Genomic DNA, 22,844 nt, shown 5'->3' with positions numbered 1-22,844 from the left:
TCATGTCCTCACCACTGCACATCACCACACCTCACATCCGTTCCAGCACAAGAAGGTGTGCGCTCAGAAGGACCAGGACCAAGAGATGGAGAGAAGGAAGGAAAGAGAACCAGGACCAGAGAAGAGGTGGAAGAGAACAAAACAGGGGTGAAGAGGAATGTGGAGGGTGGAAATCAGAGAAGAAGGAAGATGCAGAAAAGTGGTGACAGAAAGAAACAGAAGAGAGGACAAGAGAAGTACACCTCTGAGAGAGGCCTCACCGAGCTTCTATTATCTAATTTAAAACTTGAAAGTAAGGCCATATACCAAAAGCGATATGTGTTTTCTTCTCCGCTCAGATTCCTCTGGATAAGGAGGAGGAGACAGAAATGAATTCCAGCCAAAGGCTTCTCCTTAAATGTCCCTTTTTGCCAGTTTCTCTTGCTAGTCCCTCTTTTCTGATTCAAGCTTTAGACCTTCTTCCTTAGTGCATTCCCTAACTTGAACTTGCTAGCCTGGCCCTGCTGTTCCAAATGGCGGTTTGGGTTTGAGGCTGCAGAAAGTTTCCTGCAGGAGGTTGTTAAGACAAGGTCTGTGAAATAGGCGGAGTTTCTCTTTTGTGTTCAAACTTTCAAAGTTTACTATTGTCTCAGCCCTACAAACACTGGCTCACTTCCTTTTGCATATGACACCCCCTTGAAATGTTGACATATCTTGTTAGCGCTTATTAGAGATTCCAAGGAGAAGAGACACAGGCTCAAAGCACAGGTAAATCAGAGGTTCCAGGCTCGAAGTATAGGTAAAATCAGCGGTTCACAAATTATAGATCAAGAGAGTCACTAAGGAGGGTCTGTCAGACGGCCCATGGACTGACCTCTATTTAAAATGCACAATATTTCACATTCAATAAAAACCAGACTATGAGTATTTCAGAAAAGCTACCCAACCTTCTAATTGGAAAGCTTTTTTGGATGTCTTGCTTTGATTTAGGATACCCTAGGAGGGTCTTTTTCTTCACTGAAGTGGGTTTTTTTTTGAGGGGGGGGGGCAGTGACAAAATAACTTTTTTTTTAAACTTTTTATTTTATATTGGAGTACAGTTGATTAACAATGTTGTGATAGTTTCAGGTGATTCAGTTATACATATACATATATCTATTATTTTTCAAATTCTTTTCCCATTTAGGCTGTTACATACTATTGAGCAGAGTTCCCTGTGTTATACAGTAGGTCCTTGTTGGTTATCCATTTTAAATACAGCAGTCTGTACATATCAATCCCACACTCCCTAACTATCCCTTCCCCCCATTCACTGAAGTGGTTTTCAGACTGAAATGGTTGGAGGGCTAAAAAGTAAGTTCCTGGACCACCATCACTCTTGCCAAGGATGAGTTATGTCCTAATTCTTGGTGTTTTCAATATCCACATAGATGATCCTTCCCATACCCTGGTCGCTGTTACTGTCCTTCACCCTCCTCAGCCACGGACCCCCCTGATTTTATCCTAGAGTTTGTCATTAATAACTGCACCCCACCCCATTATTCCTACTCTCCAACTATGCCATCTCCTATATTTCCCTGAGTTCAATAATCCTTCAACCCCACCAGTCCTGCAATCTCTTGCTCCTTCTGGGTTTTCACTATCCCTCACTCTCCTCACATCCTCAGTCCCTTCCCCTCCAGCCTAGATTCCAGAATCCATCCTGAATATTATCACTCCCTCTCAAGTACCCTCAGCACCTTTGTGTCTCTTCCACTTTATTCTACTCACCGACCAAGTCCAACTCTCCACCAACTGCACCATGCCACTAAACTTGCCTGGAGAAAAACCACATGACATACTAACCATTTTCACCTTAAAGTCATCATCTCAGGCCTCAAGAGGGTCCTTGATGTTGCCTGGAGATCATACCATGTTCCCCTCATATGTTCTCTCTGTTGAATGGCTATTTCACATCTTCTCCCTCTTTAAACCCCCCACTGCCTCCTGATGACCCAGCTTCCCATTTCACTGAGAACACAGAAGCAACTGAAAGAGAACTCCAAGTTCCCACCACGATGCCTACCACTTATCTGGAATCGGACCAGTAGATCAAGTTTCTCTCCGTATTAATATAGAAGAACTGTCTCACTCTAAGCAAAGTCCAACTTTTCCCCTTTTGTACTGGATCCCATCCCATCTCCCCTTCTCAAGGACATTGCTCCAGCAACTCTCCCCTCTCCCTACATCATCAGTTTGATTCTCTCTCCTAGGTCCTTCCCATCAGTAACAAATGTGTTGGTATTTCTCCGAAACATAACTGTTATTTCTTCCATTTGAAAACATAACAAAATAAAACAAAACCTCTCTTGGCCCCTCTGCCCACTCTGCTCCCCTTTATAGTAAACTCCCTGAAAGGGTTTCCAACATCTTGCTTCGCATTCTCTCTCTAACCCCTCCACTGCCCCACCAAACCTGATCTTCACATTGCTAAAGCCAATGGTCAATCTCTCCTCAGCTCACTGTTAGTGCATAACATACGTGATTTCTCCTGGAAACACTTCCTTCACTTGGCGTCTAGAGCACTATGCTCTCTTCCTCCTTCACTGGCTTTTCTCCTCAGTTTCCTTTGCTACTTCATTCTCATCAACACCCCACCACCACCACCACCATCTCCAAACACTAGAAATTTCCAGGACTCAGTCTTGGGTCTCTTCTAATCAAAACACATGGTTTTATACCACACATAAACCAGTTACTCCTAAATTTATATCTCTAGTCCAGACACTGTGAGCTCCAACTGCCTACTTGACATCTCTGTTTGAATATCTAATAGGCATCTCAATATGTCCAAAACTAATCTCTCAATAGTATCCCTCAAGACTTGCTCCCCACAAGGTCTTTTCTATCCTAGTAAATGCAGCTCCATTTTTTTACTTGCTCAGAACCTTGCCGTCATCCTTGACTCCTCTCTCTCCACCCCATTTCCAACCCATCAGGAAACCCTTTTACACTATTGATACTTTCAAGATATATGCACAATCTGACACTCCTCACTGTTTCTACTGTTACTACCTTGGACCAAGCCATCATCACCTGGATTGTTGCAAAAGCCTCCGAAGTGGGTGGCTTGTTTCTAATCTTAACCTCCTCAATCTAATGTGACCCTTTTAAAATCTTAGGTCATGTCACTTCTCTGCTCCAATGAGAAGTGGAAACCTTCCAGTGGCTTCCCATCTGTATTAGTTAAGGTAATGCTACCTCTGTAAGAGATAAACCCCGATATATCAGTGGCATAAAATAACCAACAGAAGTTCATTTCTCACACACAGAAAAGTCCAAAAAGGGTGTTCATGGAGTGGCTCTTTAACAGGACCCTGGGCTCCTTCTATCTTGTGGCTTGCTATCTGCACTACACAGTTTCCAGGGTTGCCACAGAAAGAGAAAGAGCTTGGAGAATGGCATGTGGCAGGTTTGCATGGCCAGTACTGGAAGTAGTGGACATCATTTCTGCCTCTCTTCCCTTGGCCAGAGCTCAGTCACGTGGCCATGCTGTAAGGGGGCTGGGAAATGTCTAGCTGTGTCACAGGATGAAGAAGAAACAGTTTGGTAAATAATTAGCCAGTCTCTTCTACATCACTTCACTCATAGTAGCAGCTAAAGTCCTTACAATGGCCTAAAGGCCCTGCATGGTGTCCCTCTCCCCTTTACCGCCATCCCTGCTACTACCTCCCTGACCTCATGTCCTCCACTCTCCTCAGTTACTGTACCCAGCCACCCTGACTTCCTGCTGCTGCTCAAACACTCCAGCAGGCTTCAGCTCAGGGCCTTTGCCCTCGCTGTTCCCTTTCCCCGGGATGTTCTTAACCACCTTCAGATGTTCACTCACATGTCATCCTCTCCATAAGCCGTCCCTGGCCACCCTCTCAAAGACTGCAATGCCACTGCTGACAGTCCTGACACCCACTTTTCTCCCTTCCTGCCTTATGTTATTCCGTGGTACCTATCACCACTTCTCATTCTATATATTTTGCTTTTTTATCTTGTTTATTGGCCGCATACCAGAATATGAGCACCATGAGAGAGTTTGTTCCATTGCGTTCACTGCTGTATCCCCAGTGCCTAGAAGAGTGTCTTGCATACAGGAAACAGTACATTCATTTGTGGAGTGAATGTTCAGCAGCACCACATGAGCAGAGTTGGGATGCTTGCAGAACACCATCAGCCTTTTGAGGCCGACATCACGATACCTGCCATAAACAGTCCTTCAGTGCTTCTCTCATAGACAGAATCCACAGTTAGATGGGCCTTTGATACAGCTATGGTGACACTTCTTATGTGTGTCAGCCCTCATGGCCTTTTCCTCCTCTGCTTTCCTTCTAACTCTTGGGCTCCCATGAGGCCTAATCTGTTTTGCTCTCCTCAGAAAGCTCATGTGTTCTCATGGCTCCACCAGCTGCTGCCTGGCCAGTGACCCTAAGTATCTCCTCCAACCTATTGGTTCTTTCTTTATCGATGTTCTGCCATCACCTTAACTCATCATGTTTTGAATTCAACGCAGTTCCCCCGTCTTCCACTCATCTAGCTCATTCTCCCAGTTTCCTATGATTACAGCTTTAATTTTTTTTTTTTTTTTTTTTTTTTTTGCGGTACGCGGGCCTCTCACTGTCGGGGCCTCTCCCGTTGCGGAGCGCAGGCTCCGGACGCGCAGGCTCAGCGGCCATGGCTCACGGGCCTAGCCGCTCTGCGGCATGTGGGATCTTCCTGGACCGGGGCACGAACCCGTGTCCCCTGCATCAGCAGGCGGACTCTCAACCACTGCGCCACCAGGGAAGCCCTACAGCTTTAAATTTTTGAATGCACCTTCTTCATTTCCTTCTTCCAAGGCGTCACTGAGTCCAGGAAATTGTTGTTCCCACTTTTAAAAGTTCCCTTGTATAGAAGTATTCATTTGCATTTCTCTTGCTTTGCCTAGGCCAAGCCCTCATCCACAGGGAATCAGGGCTGACAGGCCCCATCTCTGGCAGAGTCCCACTAGCTTATCCAGCTTCTTCTAGGACACTTCCAGGATGGTGGCTCTCCCACTAGGCTGCACGTCCTTGAGGGCAGGGACCGTGTCCTATTCTTTGTGGGTTCACCAGCACCTAGTGCAGTGCCTGACTTCAAGGAGGCATTTTCAAAACAGTTTTTTAAATATCTTCTGATGCAACCTATTCTATTATAGTTAACCCCTATTAGGAGATGCACCTCCCTGAAAGAACACTTTCAACCTCATTCCATCTGCCACAAAGGTACAAGCTTAGAAACCTTCAGAAGAAGACCCACAATTCCCACTGCCTTCAGCTCAGGCTCCTCAGAGCTCAGGCTCCCCCCTTCCCCTCCTTTTTTTTACATCCCTCATCCCCTACCTGACCTAAGAAGTTACCTCCTACTCTGTCCCCTGCTTGCCCTTGTTCCTCTTATTCCTTTTGCTGAATAGGGCATTCAGGAATTTCTTAGTCTAGCCTGAGTCACACCTTCTTAGGAAGCCCTCTCTGGTTGCCACCAAGGGTCAGGGCCACAACTGAATTCCCACTGGTTGTCAACCTCTCATATTTTTTTTTTTTTTTTTTTTTTTGCGGTACGCGGGCCTCTCGCTGCCGCGGCCCCTCCCGCTGCGGAGCACAGGCTCCGGACGCGCAGGCCCAGCGGCCGTGGCCCACGGGCCCAGCTGCTCCGCAGCACGTGGGATCCTCCTGGACCGGGGCACGAACCCGCGTCCCCCGCATCGGCAGGCGGACTCCCAACCACTGCGACACCAGGGAAGCCCTCAACCTCTCATCTTGATGTTTAAAGTAAACTAAGTTGCTTTGTATTTAACTCTCTCATGAGCATACTACGTGTCTCAACTGGATTTTAAACTATAGAGGCTTTATGTGCTAAGAACACAGGTTTATAGTCCATTGACATTGCAAACATAGTAGCCCTTATTTAATTTAACTTTAATTTCATGACGTGAAAATGAATGAATAAGTTAATAATTTCCTGTGTTCCTCTTCAATCAGGGACATTCTATGGGTTCCACCCATTCAGTTCACTTAACATTATAAGGCATTTACTTTGAACTGGGCAGTAAGCTCAAAGTTGTAGGTACAAAGATGAATAAAGGCAGATCTCTCCCCTGGAGCTTTGTCTGGAGGAGGACAAATGGATAAGCAGCATTATATAGCAAAATTTGGCAAAGTGTACCAAAGATGCAAAGTGCTATGAAGGTAAATAAGGGAGGAATTACTATGCTTAGTGAGGTCAGGAAAGGCTTCTAGAGCTAACATCTAAACAGTGATTTCTGTGAACCGGGACTTCTATTGTCATTCACAAGGCAGAGAATCTGGAAAACGCCCTCACTCCTGGTTGATAATGAAAGACTGTGGAGATGTGAAAGGGCGGGCAGTTAGGAAACACCGAGATGGTGGTGGCCCGAGCGCGACACCCGAGAAGTGGTGGGAGATGAAGCCGGAGCCAGCGACTGAAGTTCTGTACGATACTCCATTTAGGCGTCAGAGCTGAAGGGAAAGGAAGGGATGGGATTATTCAATATATCAATAGTTGGCGACTGATTAATTCAGATTAATTAGTCGGATTAATTCGGCCCTGGGTTCTCGTGGGCATGAAGATAATTAGGATAATTTAAGAAGCCCTATGGAGGCCGAGTCAAGCGCTGCGAACCAGGACGTGGCGGTCGGACAGCCGCGCCCACACGCCCCCCGGAGTAAGGGGCTGTGGCCCGCCAACCCCACAAGTCCAGGGACGAGAATTGGGAGGGAATCCTGTCCACGTAACTCGGCGCGCTCGCGGGGACGTGGCGCTTTCCAGCCAATCCGGACCACGAGACCGTAGGGCCAATGGCTGTCCGGGGAAGCTGTGCGTCCGCGGCGGGCTTGTTGGTGATTGGTCCGGAGGCTGCCGGCGTGGAGGACAGCGGCGGGGCGCGGAACCGCTTCCGGTTGGGCGGTGCTTGCGCGCCAGAGCTGAGCCGGTGGGTGAGTTGCAGCCGCGGCATCCTGGGCAGTGGGCGCAACGGGGAGAGGTAAGTACCACCGTGCACGTCCCTTCGCCGCCGCCTCCCCCTTGTTCACTTTCTTTTTGTCCTCTGGGCCTCGCTCCCGGCGCGGCAGGGCCTCCTTGTCTCAGGGCCCCTGTTTCTGCCAGCTCGGGGTTCCGGGGCCTGAGGCTGCTAGCGACTGCCCGACCCTCGGTGCGCAGCCTGGGTCGGAGGCCGCCGCTCGCCTTCCCTTGCGCTTGGGGAAGGGGCCTGGGTCCCTGCGAACTCCGGCTCCCGGCTTTGCGTCCTGTGGGGTACAGTTTCGTGCCTGGCTTGCCACGTTGTCTGGCCCTGGGCCCCGCCAGTCACCAAGCCCCTCGTCCGAAAAGGTCACTCTTGTTTACCTCCTGAAGGTCGGAGTGCAGTCAGATAACGGTATTGTTACAGCTCCCTGCCACTTCCCACACTTGGGCCTGCTTGTGTCCGCCAGCTCCGCCCCAGGGCCACATCCCGAGAGGACATCTGCATCTGCCAAGAAGGTCGTGTTCGCTGACTTTGAGGGTGTAGAAACAAGGGGGAAGAAAGCATGAAGACACTATGTGATTTTTTTTTAACTCTCTATAATTTTAAAGAAAAGACGGAATATTTCGAGCTTCCATGTTTGGCCTCACGCTTCGGTCAGCGAAGGAAAGTAGTTTTAAAAGCTTCATTAAAGGGTTGTATCTTTACCTTGTTTCGTTGCTTCTAGCTCCACACCCTAGTTCTGATTTTTGGCATACTGTGTTCATCAGTAAACTTAATTCCCTACAGCTGCCCTGATTAAGAGTCGAGTGATTTGCAGTTCCAAAAGCTGCTTTTGCATGAAGGCAAAAAGCTCCCTGGGTCTCCTACTAAAACGTCAGGGCCTTTGATCTGAATTCCTAAGTGTACAAAGTCCCAGAATAGTGTCTTTGAGAGTTGAATTACATTCACTTCCTGGCATGAACCATAAAGTCTACGTTAATGAGTCAGGAATAAGGTTGCTTCTAATTTGTTTTTGTAGCTTGGAGGTAGAGAACCGTGGAATTTTTGATAAATTATTCTTTGCCATAGAATGGCACTTGACACAAGACAAATGCATGTTTGACCTCATTCAGTAGATTTAGTTAACCGGGTTCCAAACGGTGGTCATCATTGAAGAATTTATGTATTGTACTACAAATGAGGGTCCAGAGGTAACCTGTAAATTGTATTTGTGTGGCGAGAGATCTGAGCTTACCTGGGCCTAATCTGAGATTTTCAGGGATTCAGCGGTCTCCAATAGGATTCTTTTGAGAATCACAACTAGGAGAAACATGAGCTAACAAAGATGAATTGAGTATGCCTGAGTGGATAGTAGTACTCAGATACAGCTTTGAAATCAACTCTTAATCATCACTGTTAATATAATCGTTTGCTTCCATTCATCCAGTGATGTGTCAAAAGATACGGCATTTTATGTACATTTCACCAGTACTGGAGATCAGTACACTGATTTTAACACACATTTTCTCTGTGTGTGGCACACGCATGGTATAGCCAGGGATAGCCATTAGAGATGCTTGCTAGGCCTAGTTGTAGGGCCTAGTTGTAAGGTCCTAGTTCCCTGTCTTTATGAACTCTTAAATACGGATGTTGTTGATGCTGTGATTTATGTATTAGAGTTAAGACAGCTGAAATAACACTTTTCTTGTTGCTGGCTGATGGCCAGATCCGGTAAGGGGAATTGGGGGTTGGGGAGCACTGGCAGCTGGCAGGAACTTTGTTGCTCCCAAGTACAGTCCAACTAATCCAATAAAATGTTTTGGTGTACAGAAAGTGCAAGACACTGTGTTAAGGACTATAGAGGGGAATTAATTTATATTAAGCTGAGATCCCTGCCTTCCAAAAATGTACATCTACAGAGGAGCTAAGGAGACAACTTAAGATAGCCTATGATCCTTATTGTGGAATGGTACGAACAAGTCTTATAAAAGTTGAGAGGAATGTGTGCAGATCACTTCCAGCTGGAGTGATCATAGTAGGTAGGTCTTTTCATCTAGGATTTTTAAATTATATTTATTTACATTTGGCACTAAAGCAAGGATTCCCAAGCATTTTATGCATGTTACACATGCACAGCAAATTACAACTAGAAACCAAAACTCTTGTCTCTACATTTTACATGGTATTCCTACAGTAATTAATTATGTATTGAAGTTTCATCTGCCAAAAGGAAACTTTGATTCTCCCAGAGTTTCTAAGAACTTATTTCTTAAAGGAAATTTTCTTTACTCTGTAGCAAGAAAAATTTTAAGTTTATACTGGGTTGCTTTGGTTATAGAACTAATGAAACCTGAGTAATAGTTTGTCATTTCAAAGCTTTTCTTCTACAGCCAAAGTTTGCACTTTTATATACTCAACTGTCTTATAAACGTATGCCCTCAATTACACAAATAATTTAATTAGGATATATTAATGAACTAGAATGAATTAGAATATATTAATGTAAATTTGTTCCATCGATCACTAGAGAAATGTTGAATAAATGGTTTGTCATTATCATAACTTTTATCAAATCATGAAGGGTGACATTATTACTTTTTTTTTTTTTTTTTTTTTTTGCGGTACGCGGGCCCCTCACTGTTGTGGCCTCTCCCATTGCGGAGCACAGGCTCCGGACGCGCAGGCTCAGCGGCCATGGCTCAAGGGCCCAGCCGCTCCGCGGCATGTGGGATCTTCCCGGACCGGGGCACGAACCCGCGTCCCCTGCATGGATCGACAGGCGGACTCTCAACCACTGCGCCACCAGGGAAGCCCGACATTATTACTTTAATATGATAGTCCATTGGTGGTACTTGTACTAAAGTCTGAAAGTGAAGAATGTCAGATAGATAACCAGATACCTTTAATTCCCAGACTTTATAACCTGAGCCTTAGTATAGTTAAATTGCTGTCAGGCTCTTGCCCTCAATCCCCAATTGAAGTAGACACTTAAGCATTGAGATTCTGCTTTTGCTGCACTATAAAGGAATGCCTTTTTTTCTCCCCCCCCTAAATATCCAACTCACAGAACTGGAATTTTACCACCACACCCATTTCTCCCACTATTAACATTGAGCAGTGGGTCTTTGTTCAACCAGAATAACTGTGGGGTCACCCGCTGTTAATGTTCTTGAGAAGTTGAATTTAGTCTAGACATCTAAATTCCCCTGAAAAAACTTACTTTTAAGTGTTCTGTGACCAGTGGATTTTTATAAAAAATGATTGGGAAGGAGGGGAGAAATGGCATGAATTTAGAGCTGTCAAGCAAATTTTTGAATGGATAAAACTAATTCTTAAGGCTTATCATTGTTTTTGAAAGAAATTCAAGTCTATGCTGTTACCTTTTTTTCCTTATAAATTAACTGGAACAATTCATGAAAATAACTTTGCAGGAGACCATTATTGGTGACATGTTGCAAAAGTATGATAGTAACATGATACCTTTTCTGTTCTAGCCCTTTATTTGTGTCTCTAACATCGTGTGATGCAGTAGAAGTATAATACAAGCCATGTATGTAACTTTAGATTTACAGGTGAATATTTTAAACATGTGAAATTAATTTTAATAATTTAATCCAGTACACACAAAAATACCATTCTTTTGACATAAAGTGTAACACACCACTTGTTAATTCACACTAGCCACATTTCAACTGCTTGGTAGCCACATGTAGCTAGTAGCTCTTGTCCTGGACAGTGCAGGTCTAGTTTTCTGTTTGTTCAAGAAAAAATATTAAATGTTACCCTTGGTGAGGGAGGGACAGAATTTGAGGAAGAGAAACTTATAGGTCATTTGAGAAATGGGAGATGGGGAGATGCATTTTTCACAGCCATTGATTTACCTTTAGATCACATGGTAAGTTCACAGGCCTTCCTCAAAAAAGAAAAAAAATCTCAAATAACCTAACCCTACCACCTGAAAGAATTAGAAGAACAAACAAAACCTAAAGTCAGCAGAAAGAGGAAATAATAAAGATCAGAGAGGAAATAGAGATTTAAAAAACAATAGAAAAAGTCAGCAAAACCTAGAGCTGGTTCTTTGAAAGGGTAAACAAAATTGACAAACCTGTGGCCAGACTCACCTGGACCATATGGTAAAAACTCATACAACCAAGTCCTTCATTTATGTATTATATTACGTTTTCCTAATGTTCTGTTATCCATTGATGAATAGCTGTCATGACGGAGAAAGAGAAGGATCTTAGCTTTCTATTATTTGGTTTCCATTTGGTTGAAAAGAGAAAGATGCTTCAGAAATAACTGCACTAATGTAGTTCTTCAGATGCCTTGTGTAAGAAGTTGTTTTATACTCCTTCTCACATTGTCCCACATTATATATCCTTTGTCTTGAGAGATATCCTTTGTTTCTATTTAGACATTTTTATGTGTATATGGATTTAGATAAATTTAGTAGTCTCTTTTTTTAGTGTCTGTATTCATAAAACAAGGGGCCTTTTGTTAGTTTCTAATAGCCAGGAGTTGATATATGTGGGCACAAAGTGCATAGTTTTTAAAACTTACTAAAGTGCAGATTTTTCATTGCCCACTGCAGAGAGAGAAAGGTAGGACCATTGCTTTGTCCAGCAGGTGGTCCTTGATGACCTTTTTAGGCAGTTTCATCAGTAGTGATAGAAACCTAGATTTCAGGGTGACAGTAGGTGGTGAGGAAGCGGAGACAGCAGTTTCTAGAGACGGTATGGGTGAAGGAAAGGGAAGAGCATGCTTGAAGGAATAACAGGGTCTGAGAAAGACTGATTTTGGATTATGAAGACCTGAGAAGTATTGATTGACAGAATGGAGGAACCTGTAGAGGGGCAGGATTGAAAGTTTAATTGAGAAGGGAAAGGATAGAGAGATGGATAAATGATAAAGCTGAATCACTTGGCTTTTATTCTGAAATTCTTCTTTTGTCACTGTATCAAGATGTTACACCTCAATCTTAAATGTAGTTTTCCCTCTAGAATCAGTGAGTCAATCTGTTACATTTCTTTATGTTACACAGTATCAAAACTTTACACAGTATCCTTCCCAGGCCCTGATAGTGTTAGTGGGCTTAAGCATTAATTCATATTAAAACATTTGGGGTTTGCAGAAGTTGTCAGGGTATTATGCAAGAGTTGTTAGAGTATTATTCTCGGGATGTAATTAGTCATTTATAAAATTTTCCTAAATGGGAAGCCCCCTTGTTAATAGACATAAGGAAAATCCTCTGTTGCAGTGACTCTTGATTTTACTTGATTCTGTAAGCCTCTAACATTATAGATATTATTTGGATATATCACAAAATAACAACATAAAACTCATTCCTTATCTCTGTAAAGGATTTTATTTGTCTAAAGAATTATTTGTAATTTGAAATGGAAGTTTCATTTTGTCCTAAAATAAAGGCATACTGTGATGTTTGAGAGAGCCACTGAATCTAATTTTCTCTTTACTGTTCCACTGATCTGATTGATTGTATTCAATTATTGGAGAGTGGGCTGGAGGGTTATTCTCCTAGGGCAGTGTTACTTTACTTTATAAAATAGGATTTGTGTCTTAAGAATAAATATGTGTTTTTCCTTCAGTCTCCTTTTCCAATCTGGAGAAATGGCTTGAAAATGTTTGCTTTGCTACCTAAAAATGCAAAGAATTTTTATGCTATTGTTTAGAAAGTAATACACATAAAAAGATAATACACGACTGTGTGCTCATTTACAAAAAATAAGACAACACAGCAGTACAGTAGTGAAGTTCACTCCCCACGAACCTTACCTCCCCACCCCATCTCTTCTCCCTTCAGCGTAGGGCTTATTGCTGTTTACAGATAGATGTTTATCCTTCCACACCATTTTCGTGCATATATGTTATATTTTATACAAATATAAACAAGCTGGGGAGATTGTTGGATTTTGCTTTTTATATAAATGAGGTCTTGACATTGTTTTACAACATGCTTTCTTGTTGTTGTTTTTGTTCACTGAACATATCTTGGTGCCTTGTCAGTTTCAGTGTGAATAGGTCCGCTTCATTCTTCTTAAACTGTGTTGTGTTCCACAATATAGATTTAATATGTATTTACCACTTCTTTTGTTTAGTTCATTTTCCTTTTTTTTAAATCATTATAAACTGTTATCATTGAACATCTGAATTGAAGCGTCTTTGTATATAAATTTGGGTATTTTGATGGGATAGCACGAAACAGAACATTGATAAACTTTCAGAAGCATAGCCAAGTCCTAACATTGGTGAACAGCTTAAGAATAGTACCACCTTCTTCCCCTTTCTCTGTGGGTCTTAGGGCAGTGCTGCCACATTGTTTCCTCTGATGGGTTTTCATGAGTCTTAACAACTGTCCAGCAAAATTACGGTTTTTGTGTGTTTTTGAAATGGGCTGTTGGGGAAGTGACTGCCTCCCATTATCTCCTTAGCTAACATTTCTGTTTGTCTTTTTGGCGTTGTCCTAGTTACTCTAGAACACTTTCTACTCTCTGTTGATATATCCTTCTCTGCCATTTCTGGACCTCCCCACTTAGCTGCTTTCCTATTGAACACAAATAGTGCCCTCTTATGCCCTTTTACAGCCTGAAAGTTACTCAAGGAGGCCTCAGGTTGTGCCTTTGTATAATCAGCTAAATTGTGTTAGCATTAAACATATTCCTCTATTTGCTTTCCTTCCACTTTTAAGGAATTTTTATATGACGTAACGTGCTCACCATTAGCTGCGCTAAGCATTTTTTAGTTTATTAAATCCAAAATGCTTTGTAAATCCCAGCAAATACAATGTAACTTCTTTTAGTTACTATTTGGGGGTTACAAGGAGATGGATACATTAAAATATGGCTAATTTATTGGCGTATTTGATTTCTTTATCCCTTGACACAATTCACTTCCTTCCTTCTAATTCCCAAAACTTTGAGGCAGGATCAGATACATGCAGTTTCTTCGTATTAAGTGTACTCTCAAGTCACATTTCTTAAGATATCATTATGGCCATTTGAGAATTTGGTTAGAATACTGGTTCTCAACCTGGCTGCCTTTTAAAAATATTTATGGTTAAGGGTGGGGTTCAATGGTCACTTATAAAAACTCCCCAGGTGATTTTAGGGTACAGTCTAGGTTGAGATCACTGAGTTACAAGCAATGCTGAAAGAATTTTTATAATTAAAAAAAAATTATATATAAAATATGAGCCTTAGATTAGATAGTTCCACTGGTGACATCCTGGGGAAGGTGAAGCCTGTGGCTAGTTTAATCTGCAGATTAGGACAAGATAATGCATTTAACTTTCATGTGATGCTGTGTCCCTCTGTACTGTAGCCTTGTATTAGTTTCCTAGGGCTGCTGTAACAAATTACCATAAACTACGTTGCTTAAAAGGACAGAAGTTTATTCTCTTGCAGTTCTAGAGGCTAGAAATTAGAAATCAGAGTGTTAGTAGGGGCATGCTCTCTGAAGGCCCTAAGGAAGGATCCTTCCTTGCCTCTTCCTAGCTTCTGGTGGTTGCCAGCAATCATTGACATTCCTTGGCTTGTAGATGATCTCTAATCTTTGCCTCTTTCATAATGTGGCATTCTCTTCTCTGTGTCTGTATCCAAATTTCCCTCCTTTTATAAAGACACCAGCCATTGTATTAGAGCCCATCCTACTTGATTACATCTGCAAAGATCCTATTTCCAAATAAGGTCACATTCACAGGCACCAGGGATTAGGACTTCAGCATATCTTTTGGGGGGACACAGTTCAACCTACAACAGGCCTCATGCCCAGTAACCACCTACCCATCCAGTAAGGGAGTCACTGATCATAAGAGGAAACGAGTGAGTGATAATAGGAAATTATAGAAGTTTATACTCACCACAAGGGGAGAAGCCTTCAGAATCTGTGTTCTGATAAAGGACTAGTTAAAATATGAAAGCCTGGGAAACTCTTTCCCCTTGATTTTTTTATTTTTTATTTTATTTTATTTTATTTTATTTTTTGGCCATACTGCACAGCATGCAGGATCGTAGTTCCCCACCAGGGATCGAACCCATGGCCCCTGCAAGTGGCAGCATGGAGTCTTAACCACTGGACCGCCAGGGAAGTCCCCCCTTGATTTGTTTTTTTGTGGGTTTTTTTTGATTTATTTATTTATATTTGGCGGTGTTGCGTCTTCGTTACTGTGCACGGGCTTTCTCTAGTTGTGGCGAGCGGGGACTACTCTTCGCTGTGGTGCGCGGGCTTCTCATTGCGGTGGCTTCTCTTGTTGGGGAGCACGGGCTCTAGGAGCACGAGCTTCAGTAGTTGTGGCACGAGGGCTCAGTAGTTGTGGCGCATGGGCTTAGTTGCTCCATGGCATATGAGATCTTCCCGGAGCAGGGCTCGAACCCGTGTCCCCTGCATTGATAGGCAGATTCTTAACCACTGTGCCACCAGGGAATTCTCCCCCGCCCTACCCCCCACCTTGATTTTTAATTTTACAGTTTTCTCTAAAACGTTAACCTTTCTGGACAGTACTATAGGTTGTCTGTCAAGAGTTCTAAACAGTTTCTAGCCTGCAGCTTCTCTGCGATTTTTTGTCACTGTTTTCGATAAAGTGTTCCAGCCTTGTGCTTGTTCATCAGAATCACCTGTGACTGCAGAGATTCTGAACGTACAGTGTAGAGCTGGGGAATCTGTACTTTGAACAGTATTCCAGGTGGTCCTTATACCTGGGTAGGTTTGGGAAACACAAGTATACAGAATGATAAGGCAGTTATCCATCACTGTACCGTCTCAGTGGCTTGATCTTTGAAGGTGATCATTGGTTCTTATCTGACAACCATCAGAATCACCTGGGAACCATTTAAAACTACAAATGCTTGGGTTCAGCCTCAGAGATTCTAATTCAGTAGGGGAAACTTTTTTTTTTTTTAATAAAGCTTCCTAGGTGATCCTAATAACCAGCCAGGTTTGAAGACCAGACCACTGATACAGTACAAAGGTAAAGTATTTGGAGTCAGTAGGTCTGGATTTAAATCTTGGTCCTTTCACTTTTAAATCTTAGGAACTTGGGCAAAAGGATTAAAGTTCTACTTTGGTGTTTTTGAAGTGAGACCACTTACAAGGTGGATGTTCCTAGTAATTCCTTGTTCCTGTAATTCCTTGTCAGCCTACAATCAGATGAAGAAAACTGGTGAATATTTCTCAGAGTAAAACTGGAAAGTCTGATATCCTACCACACTTTTTTTTTATGGATTAAGTAATAATATTTGGGATAATATCAAATTAATATTGTAACTGGATGTGAGCTTTTAATTTCTTGTTTCATTATTAAGCATACTGCTTCCTGAATGAACTACCTTTCTTTTTTCTTTAAGATCTGATTATCATGGACCTGCGACAGTTTCTTACATGCCTGTCCCTGTGCACAGCCTTTGCCTTGAGCAAGCCCACGGAAAAGAAGGACCGTGTACACCATGAGCCTCAGCTCAGTGACAAAGTTCACAATGATGCTCAGAGTTTTGATTATGACCATGATGCCTTCTTGGGTGCTGAAGAAGCAAAAACCTTTGATCAGCTGACACCAGAAGAGAGCAAGGAAAGACTTGGGTAAGGTGCCAGCTCTCAGGGAGCTAGTTAGAATAATGACATTTCTTTATAAATCAACTCATTCTTTTTTTCTCTTTTGGCTCAGTCACTCAGTAAAGCTGTATTGAACTACATCTTCTGAAAACTAACCACAGAATTGCTACCACTAAAATTTAATTAAGCGCTTTCCTGCATTTCTCCATTGAATAATAGTTTTTACCTCGTTCTACAAAGCAAAGTCATTTATGCATAAAATTGCCAAATACTATAGGACTCAGCTTAAACTGCATCATCTTGACCCCAAAGGAACATTACATGGGGGTTTTCTCAAACCTGTTGCTTTTAATTTTTAAAAACTATCTGTGACCTATTTATTACTGACCATGCCAAGTCTTTGAGTGGATAATAAACTGCAAATTAGACTCCTGGACTGACTAATTTCTGTAGAGTTTATGGTTTCCAAGGATGTCCTTCACCCTCTTTGGTTTCATTGTCAGATATTTGCTTAATCAAAAACAAAACCAAACCAACCTTGCCTTTTTTTTTTTTTAATGTGGACCATTTTTAAAACCTTTATTGAATTTGTTAAAATAGTGCTTCTGGTTTATGTTTTGGTATTTTGGCCGTGAGGCACATGGGATCTTAGCTCCCTGACCAGGGATCGAACCCGCACCCCCTGCATTGGAAGGCAATGTCTTAACCACTGGACCGCCAGGGAAGTCCCTCAACCTTGCCTTTTAGAAGGTTGTAATAAGCAGTGGTCTTAATGTCAGAGTATGTGTTGCTATTTCAGTAACAGCTGGGCCATAGTCAGGTTCTGTGGCTCTCTCAGCAGGCATCTTTTTATTTAAAGAGTTGATTTGGTAGAATTCCAGTTGATTATTTCTGAGGATCTGAGAATGTCTTTTTTAGCTCTTTCAAAGCCTTGCTTTTTAAGGAAATGCAGGTTAATTCAGTGAACATTTTCTCCTCAATGAAAGGCTACCATTGGTGTAACTTTCTGAACTATATTCAAGAGATTTGTCTGAAAAGTTATACCACATAGGAATTTCCAAAAATATTTTGCCCATGGATAGTGCTGTGATTAGAAGACGTTATAGGATTTGCTTTGGGTGGTACTTCAAAATAATTATTCTTTCAACGGGTTTTCTGCTAACTGAAGGATATAATATTTTATTCTTAAACACTCACAGAAACAATAAAAAGATTTTGCTGTGTAGAATGAGAAACTCCTAAAACATTTGAAAGTAGATAGAGAAAACAGAAATTTATCAAAGAGTTAGTCTTCTGTTAGGTTGTTTTTCTAACTTTGAGGGACCATGCTCACTTTTAATTTTAATCTTATAACTGTGCTAACATTCCAGGCTGAAAATAGGGATGCATGAGGGCGTTCTCAGTCTTCGTGTCTTGCATAACGTGCATGTCCAGCCTACATTTTGGTCTGCACATGTCTCTGTGCAGAATTACTGTTAAATAATGAAGGGCCCTTAGGTTTGGTGTTCTGGCTCTGTGTAGGTACTGGAATAGCTCTGCTAACAGTCTTCAGTAGAGAGAAAATGTTTCTTTTCGTCATCAGTAAATATCAAAAGTTCAACACATGAGCGACTCCATATTTGATTAGAATAAGATGGTTAAAATCATGTTTTTCATGGAATGTATGAATGAACCAAGTACTATTTTCTTCTCCCAAAATGGAGATAATGGCAAATATTTCCAGTTTATAAGGTGATGTACTGTTGCAAGCAAGAATTCCAGGTGAACTTTTTTTTTTCTTTTAACTTACTGTGGCATTTCTAAACATTATTTGGTACGTGACTGTACATCAGAGGTTGGGAACAACAGAGTCCCCCTTTTCCATCTATCTAGGAGGCCAGTAACTATTAGGAGATAAGATCATTGTCTATACCTCTAGTTGCAAAAATTCACTACTATTTTTAAATCCTTAGTTATAATACCTAAAAGACTTCAGGAAGCACTTAAAAACAATTTTAATATCCAGTTTTTAGTTCCTTTTTCTTACGAAGAATGTTGACAAATAGAAGATTTTTTCTTGTGTATGTATTCTCAACCCCACCCCCAAGAAGTCTAAATATACTTAATTTTCATTTATGTGTCCTTCAAATGATTATTTATTTTGAGGTGGTGGTCCTCAATAAAGTTTTCACCCGTGATATATTTGCTGTAGAAATGAACTAGAGCAGTTCATCATCCTTTCTTGGGTCACAGGCCCAGTCCCTTTGGCAGTCTAGTGAAAGCTAAGGGCAAGCGCCTACATATGAATATATATAAAATTTTGCTGAAAATTTCTGGAATGTTGTGAACCCTCCTGGAGCCCATTTATTGACCCAGGTTCTTAAAAAGTCAAAGGATTTGTTTGATGCCTTTTGAAATGTAGAGGCATATGTTACCTCTTAGACATAATATAAGATCCACTAGGTACATTGTGTCTGTCGTGGAGTGAGTGCTTATTTAGTGGCATCATGGATCTGTAGGGTTCTCCAGTATCATAGAAATATAACACCATTAGCTTCATAAATCTACACAGGCTTTCAAAGATCCGAGTTTAGAGCTTCATGCCTAAAATAGGACATGCCCACTTCCAATGTACTTTCACAACTGCCTGCAGGCTGGATAGCTAGCAAGATAGGGATGGCTTTTTTATTTTTAAATGGTTTTGTGGTTATTTTTGTTGTTGTTTTTAAAATATGTTACAGACCATATGTGGCCCACAAAGTGAAAATTTCTCCTTATCTGTCCTTTTTCAGAAAAAGTTTGCTAACCTCTGAATTAAACCATTTGGGATATTTCTGTTGGGATGAATAGAATGGCATTTAGCCAACTTCATTAGGAAAAGCCCATCTTAAACAGTCAGATGCCTTTTTTATCTGAGTGTTCCTTCTCTTTAGGCTGTTTATAATAGTTTAAAATTTTCTTTCGGGAATAAGTACCTTGCCCTTTTTTTCTTAATGGTACAGTGGCAATCTTGGTAGCCAATACCTTACGGACACAAACTGGATCCCAGTATAGATAATGCAGAAGTTTGGGGGCGCTTAAAACTTAACTTATTAATATTGTTAAGATTCTACAGGTTCAAGTTGCAAAAAATTTTTGTCCCGTGTCCATGTAGATAGAGGAGGATATTTGAGGTGACTTCTTACTGCTTTACCTTTTAACATTTTAGAGCAAAAGCTGTAAGATTCTCTGAAGGAAAATGCTTGTTAATTACAAGATTTAAGTAATAGACAATCATGGCTAACAGCATGTCAATATCAAGATGAATTTGTGTTGCTTGTATTCTGTGATTCTAATCACTTTCCAGTGTTGTATTCATGAGATGAATACAAACTGGGGAAAAACATTATTTGCTACCAAACGACAGTCTTTTTCAGTCCTACAAGTAACAGAGCATAGGAGTATGCCAAGATATCAATTCCATTAGAAGTTGTTGGGGTTTTTTGTTTGTTTTGTTTTTTTGGCCACACTGTGCGGCATGCCGGATCTTAGTTCCCCACCAGGGATCGAACCTGTGCCCACTGCAGTGGAAGCACGGTGTCTTAACCACTGGACTGCCAGGGAAGTCCCCCATTGGAAGTTTTGATTTAAAGTTCTTGTGACTTTACATAGGCTGTCTTAGCTTCTATAAGTAAGTGACTGCATCTTTAAACAGAAGTTTTCATATCATGCACATATTTTGAAATCCTTAAATAAATCATTTAAAAAATGTCTGTCATTAACATAACAGATCTAGAAGAAAGAAACTCATGGAGGGCAAAGTATATTGATTCTTTAGCTTTGTAGTTTTGCTTTATCATCTGCACCCTAACCCTCTCAGCTTATTAACATTCTCATAATCAGGGATATACATTCTTACCACATTACTTCTTCAGAGCTCTCTGGTTTTGTGGTTATGTGTAAAAATCCAGTTCAAAATAGTGTATAATAAACTGCTAGCCATTTTTAAAAATAAGCATGCTTCTGTCTCTGTGTACCTGTTTTGGGGTTTTAAAAAAAGTAATCTTGACTTTAGGTATAAGTGATCCTGGAACTATATTTGATATCTTTGTATTTTTAACAGAAGTGTTTTGTTTTTTGTTTGAAAACACAGCTGAATTTTTTTAAAGTCTGGTTTAAATTTTTGAATTTTTAGAAAACCAAGTCAGTGGTTGTGATCGTTTACCCAGAAATTGAGATTCTCGTAAAAGCAATAAAGAAAAATACAAAGATTTGCGTGTTGTTTGATGCTAAGAGTGGAGAACCCAGATAGGAATGGATATTCATTCACTCCTGAATTCTGACCATCGGCTGAAACCTACCTCTAAAGGGATAGTCCGGATTCACTTTTGGATCCAAGTACACCAGCCATGGACTGTGCTTGCCTTGTCTGGATGGCTCATTTCAGACCAGCAACGGGCACTTAAGAGAAAAATTTTCAATGGCCTGTCTGGCAGTTTTGTTTTGGAAACAATTTTTATTTCCATGCTTTAGCTCTGGGCAACACCTGTGCCCACAGCACACACCTGGCTAAGTCCAGAGCCTAGTGTCCTTTTAACCTCTTGCTGGATTTCTCTGCATTTTCTACAGAAAGATTGTAAGTAAAATAGATGGCGACAAGGACGGGTTTGTCACTGTGGATGAGCTCAAAGACTGGATTAAATTTGCACAAAAGCGCTGGATTTACGAGGATGTAGAGCGACAGTGGAAGGGGCATGACCTCAATGAGGACGGCCTCGTTTCCTGGGAAGAGTATAAAAATGCCACCTACGGCTACGTTTTAGGTAGGTCCCTACTATCTGGGGGAAAAAGCTTTGTGGAGCCGGCACTTTGAAACGTAACTGTTTTGTCTTGTAGAGTGATTGTAGATAAAATAGACGCGGATAAAGATGGGTTTGTGACGGAGGGGGAGCTGAAATCCTGGATTAAGCACGCCCAGAAGAAATACATATATGACAATGTTGAAAACCAATGGCAGGAGTTTGATTTGAATCAAGACGGCTTAATCTCCTGGGATGAGTACAGAAACGTGACTTATGGCACTTACCTGGGTAAGGGGCAAGATGTCAGCCTGGCAGAGACCATGGTCTTGAGTCAAAGAAACAAATGGGTCACACAGTGAAGGAAAGGAAGAAATTATGCGTTTCTGAGATAGTTTGATGCTGAGCTAATTCTCCTTCCCTTTATTAATTTTGAAGTTGTATATTGTGTATTTTTTTAAATTTGTTTTATTTTGGTTTTCTAAGGTCTGACATCTTTTAACATTGTTAGCATTTCAGATATATTTCCCCATTTTTTCTTGCTGTCATCCCGTAGAGAGACCATTTTTGTAGTAGATCTTGTTTAAAAGGCTGCATTGTTCCAACAATGCAAAGCAAGAGGCTTTGAGATGTCTCAAAGCCTGACATGGTCACATTAAAGTGTTGGACCTGAAATTCAAACCAAATTAGATTTCTTTGTAACTGGTGAGAATAGAAGGAAAATTACTGTTTTTCCTTAATAAAATAAAGATCAAATATAATAGCTTTCCTTGATGAAATTTAACTATTTCAGTGTGTCTGCTTACTGAAGTTTAGAAACGAATTATTTCCCATTTGTTTTCTCTGGCACATGAGTTTATCAGCCTGCTTTGCAAATGCTTCAAGGCAAATAAATGTGACTTTGATTGCTTTCTGTTGATTTGGTAGCTTGTATGCTTGGGCCACCTGTTAGTCATTTTCTTTTACTTATTATACTTGCCTGCTGTTGAATGCTAGGTGGCGATCTTACTGAGTTGATGACTTAGGGTGTTTTTGTTAGTGAGATTCCTCTATTGCACATGGTTACAGTTTGAGGCAAGAATGTATAAATGTTACTTCTTGCATCTTTATTCTGGAAATTAAGTAAATTTCTGGGTTAAAGCAGGCATTCTCCATCACCAGCTAACAAGCAGTGAGTGTATGATGGTCTGTTTCCCCCCGCTGGATAGCCAGCTGTCCGTGTTAATTACAGGACTGCATGCGTTTCTGTTGAACAGATTTTTATTTCTGTATCAGGCTTGTTCTCATTCCTAAGACTAGAGTGGCAGTCTCTCTCTACGCTTGACACTTACCCAAGAACCAAACATATCCTTCACCCAATTAAAAACACGTGTATTAAAAAGTCAGTGCAGATAGAGAGGCATGCATGCTTCTTGCTCTCTGACTGAGACCCAACACCCTCTGATTTATTTGGAATTAATTATAAATGTAAAGCAGTGGGCAGGCTATTGGTGATCTCAATAGAACGGTGTGTTAATAATCTCAGCTCAGACCTAGTCACT

The 22,844-nt window shown here is 41.4% G+C and overlaps 1 protein-coding gene across 2 annotated transcripts in view; it reads left to right on the top strand.

Moving 5' to 3' along the window:
• The first annotated feature begins 6,902 nt into the window (after window positions 1-6,902).
• Window positions 6,903-22,844, top strand: part of CALU (calumenin) — a 28,367-nt gene continuing 12,425 nt past the window's right edge. Inside the window, exons 1-3 of one of the 2 annotated variants that reach the window (XM_030853724.2) lie at window positions 6,903-7,024; window positions 16,342-16,573; window positions 21,401-21,594. In XM_030853724.2, coding sequence (XP_030709584.1) covers window positions 16,353-16,573; window positions 21,401-21,594 — 415 coding nt within the window. In that variant the 5' untranslated portion in view covers window positions 6,903-7,024; window positions 16,342-16,352. Of the gene's footprint in view, window positions 7,025-16,341; window positions 16,574-21,133; window positions 21,328-21,400; window positions 21,595-22,844 lie in introns of both variants that reach the window. The other variant, XM_030853722.2, reaches the window with a different exon arrangement.

Source organism: Globicephala melas, chromosome 9, assembly GCF_963455315.2.
Source record: "Globicephala melas chromosome 9, mGloMel1.2, whole genome shotgun sequence".
In the NCBI taxonomy this organism is placed as follows: Eukaryota; Metazoa; Chordata; class Mammalia; order Artiodactyla; family Delphinidae; genus Globicephala; species Globicephala melas.
This window is presented reverse-complemented; position numbering and strand designations above follow the sequence as displayed.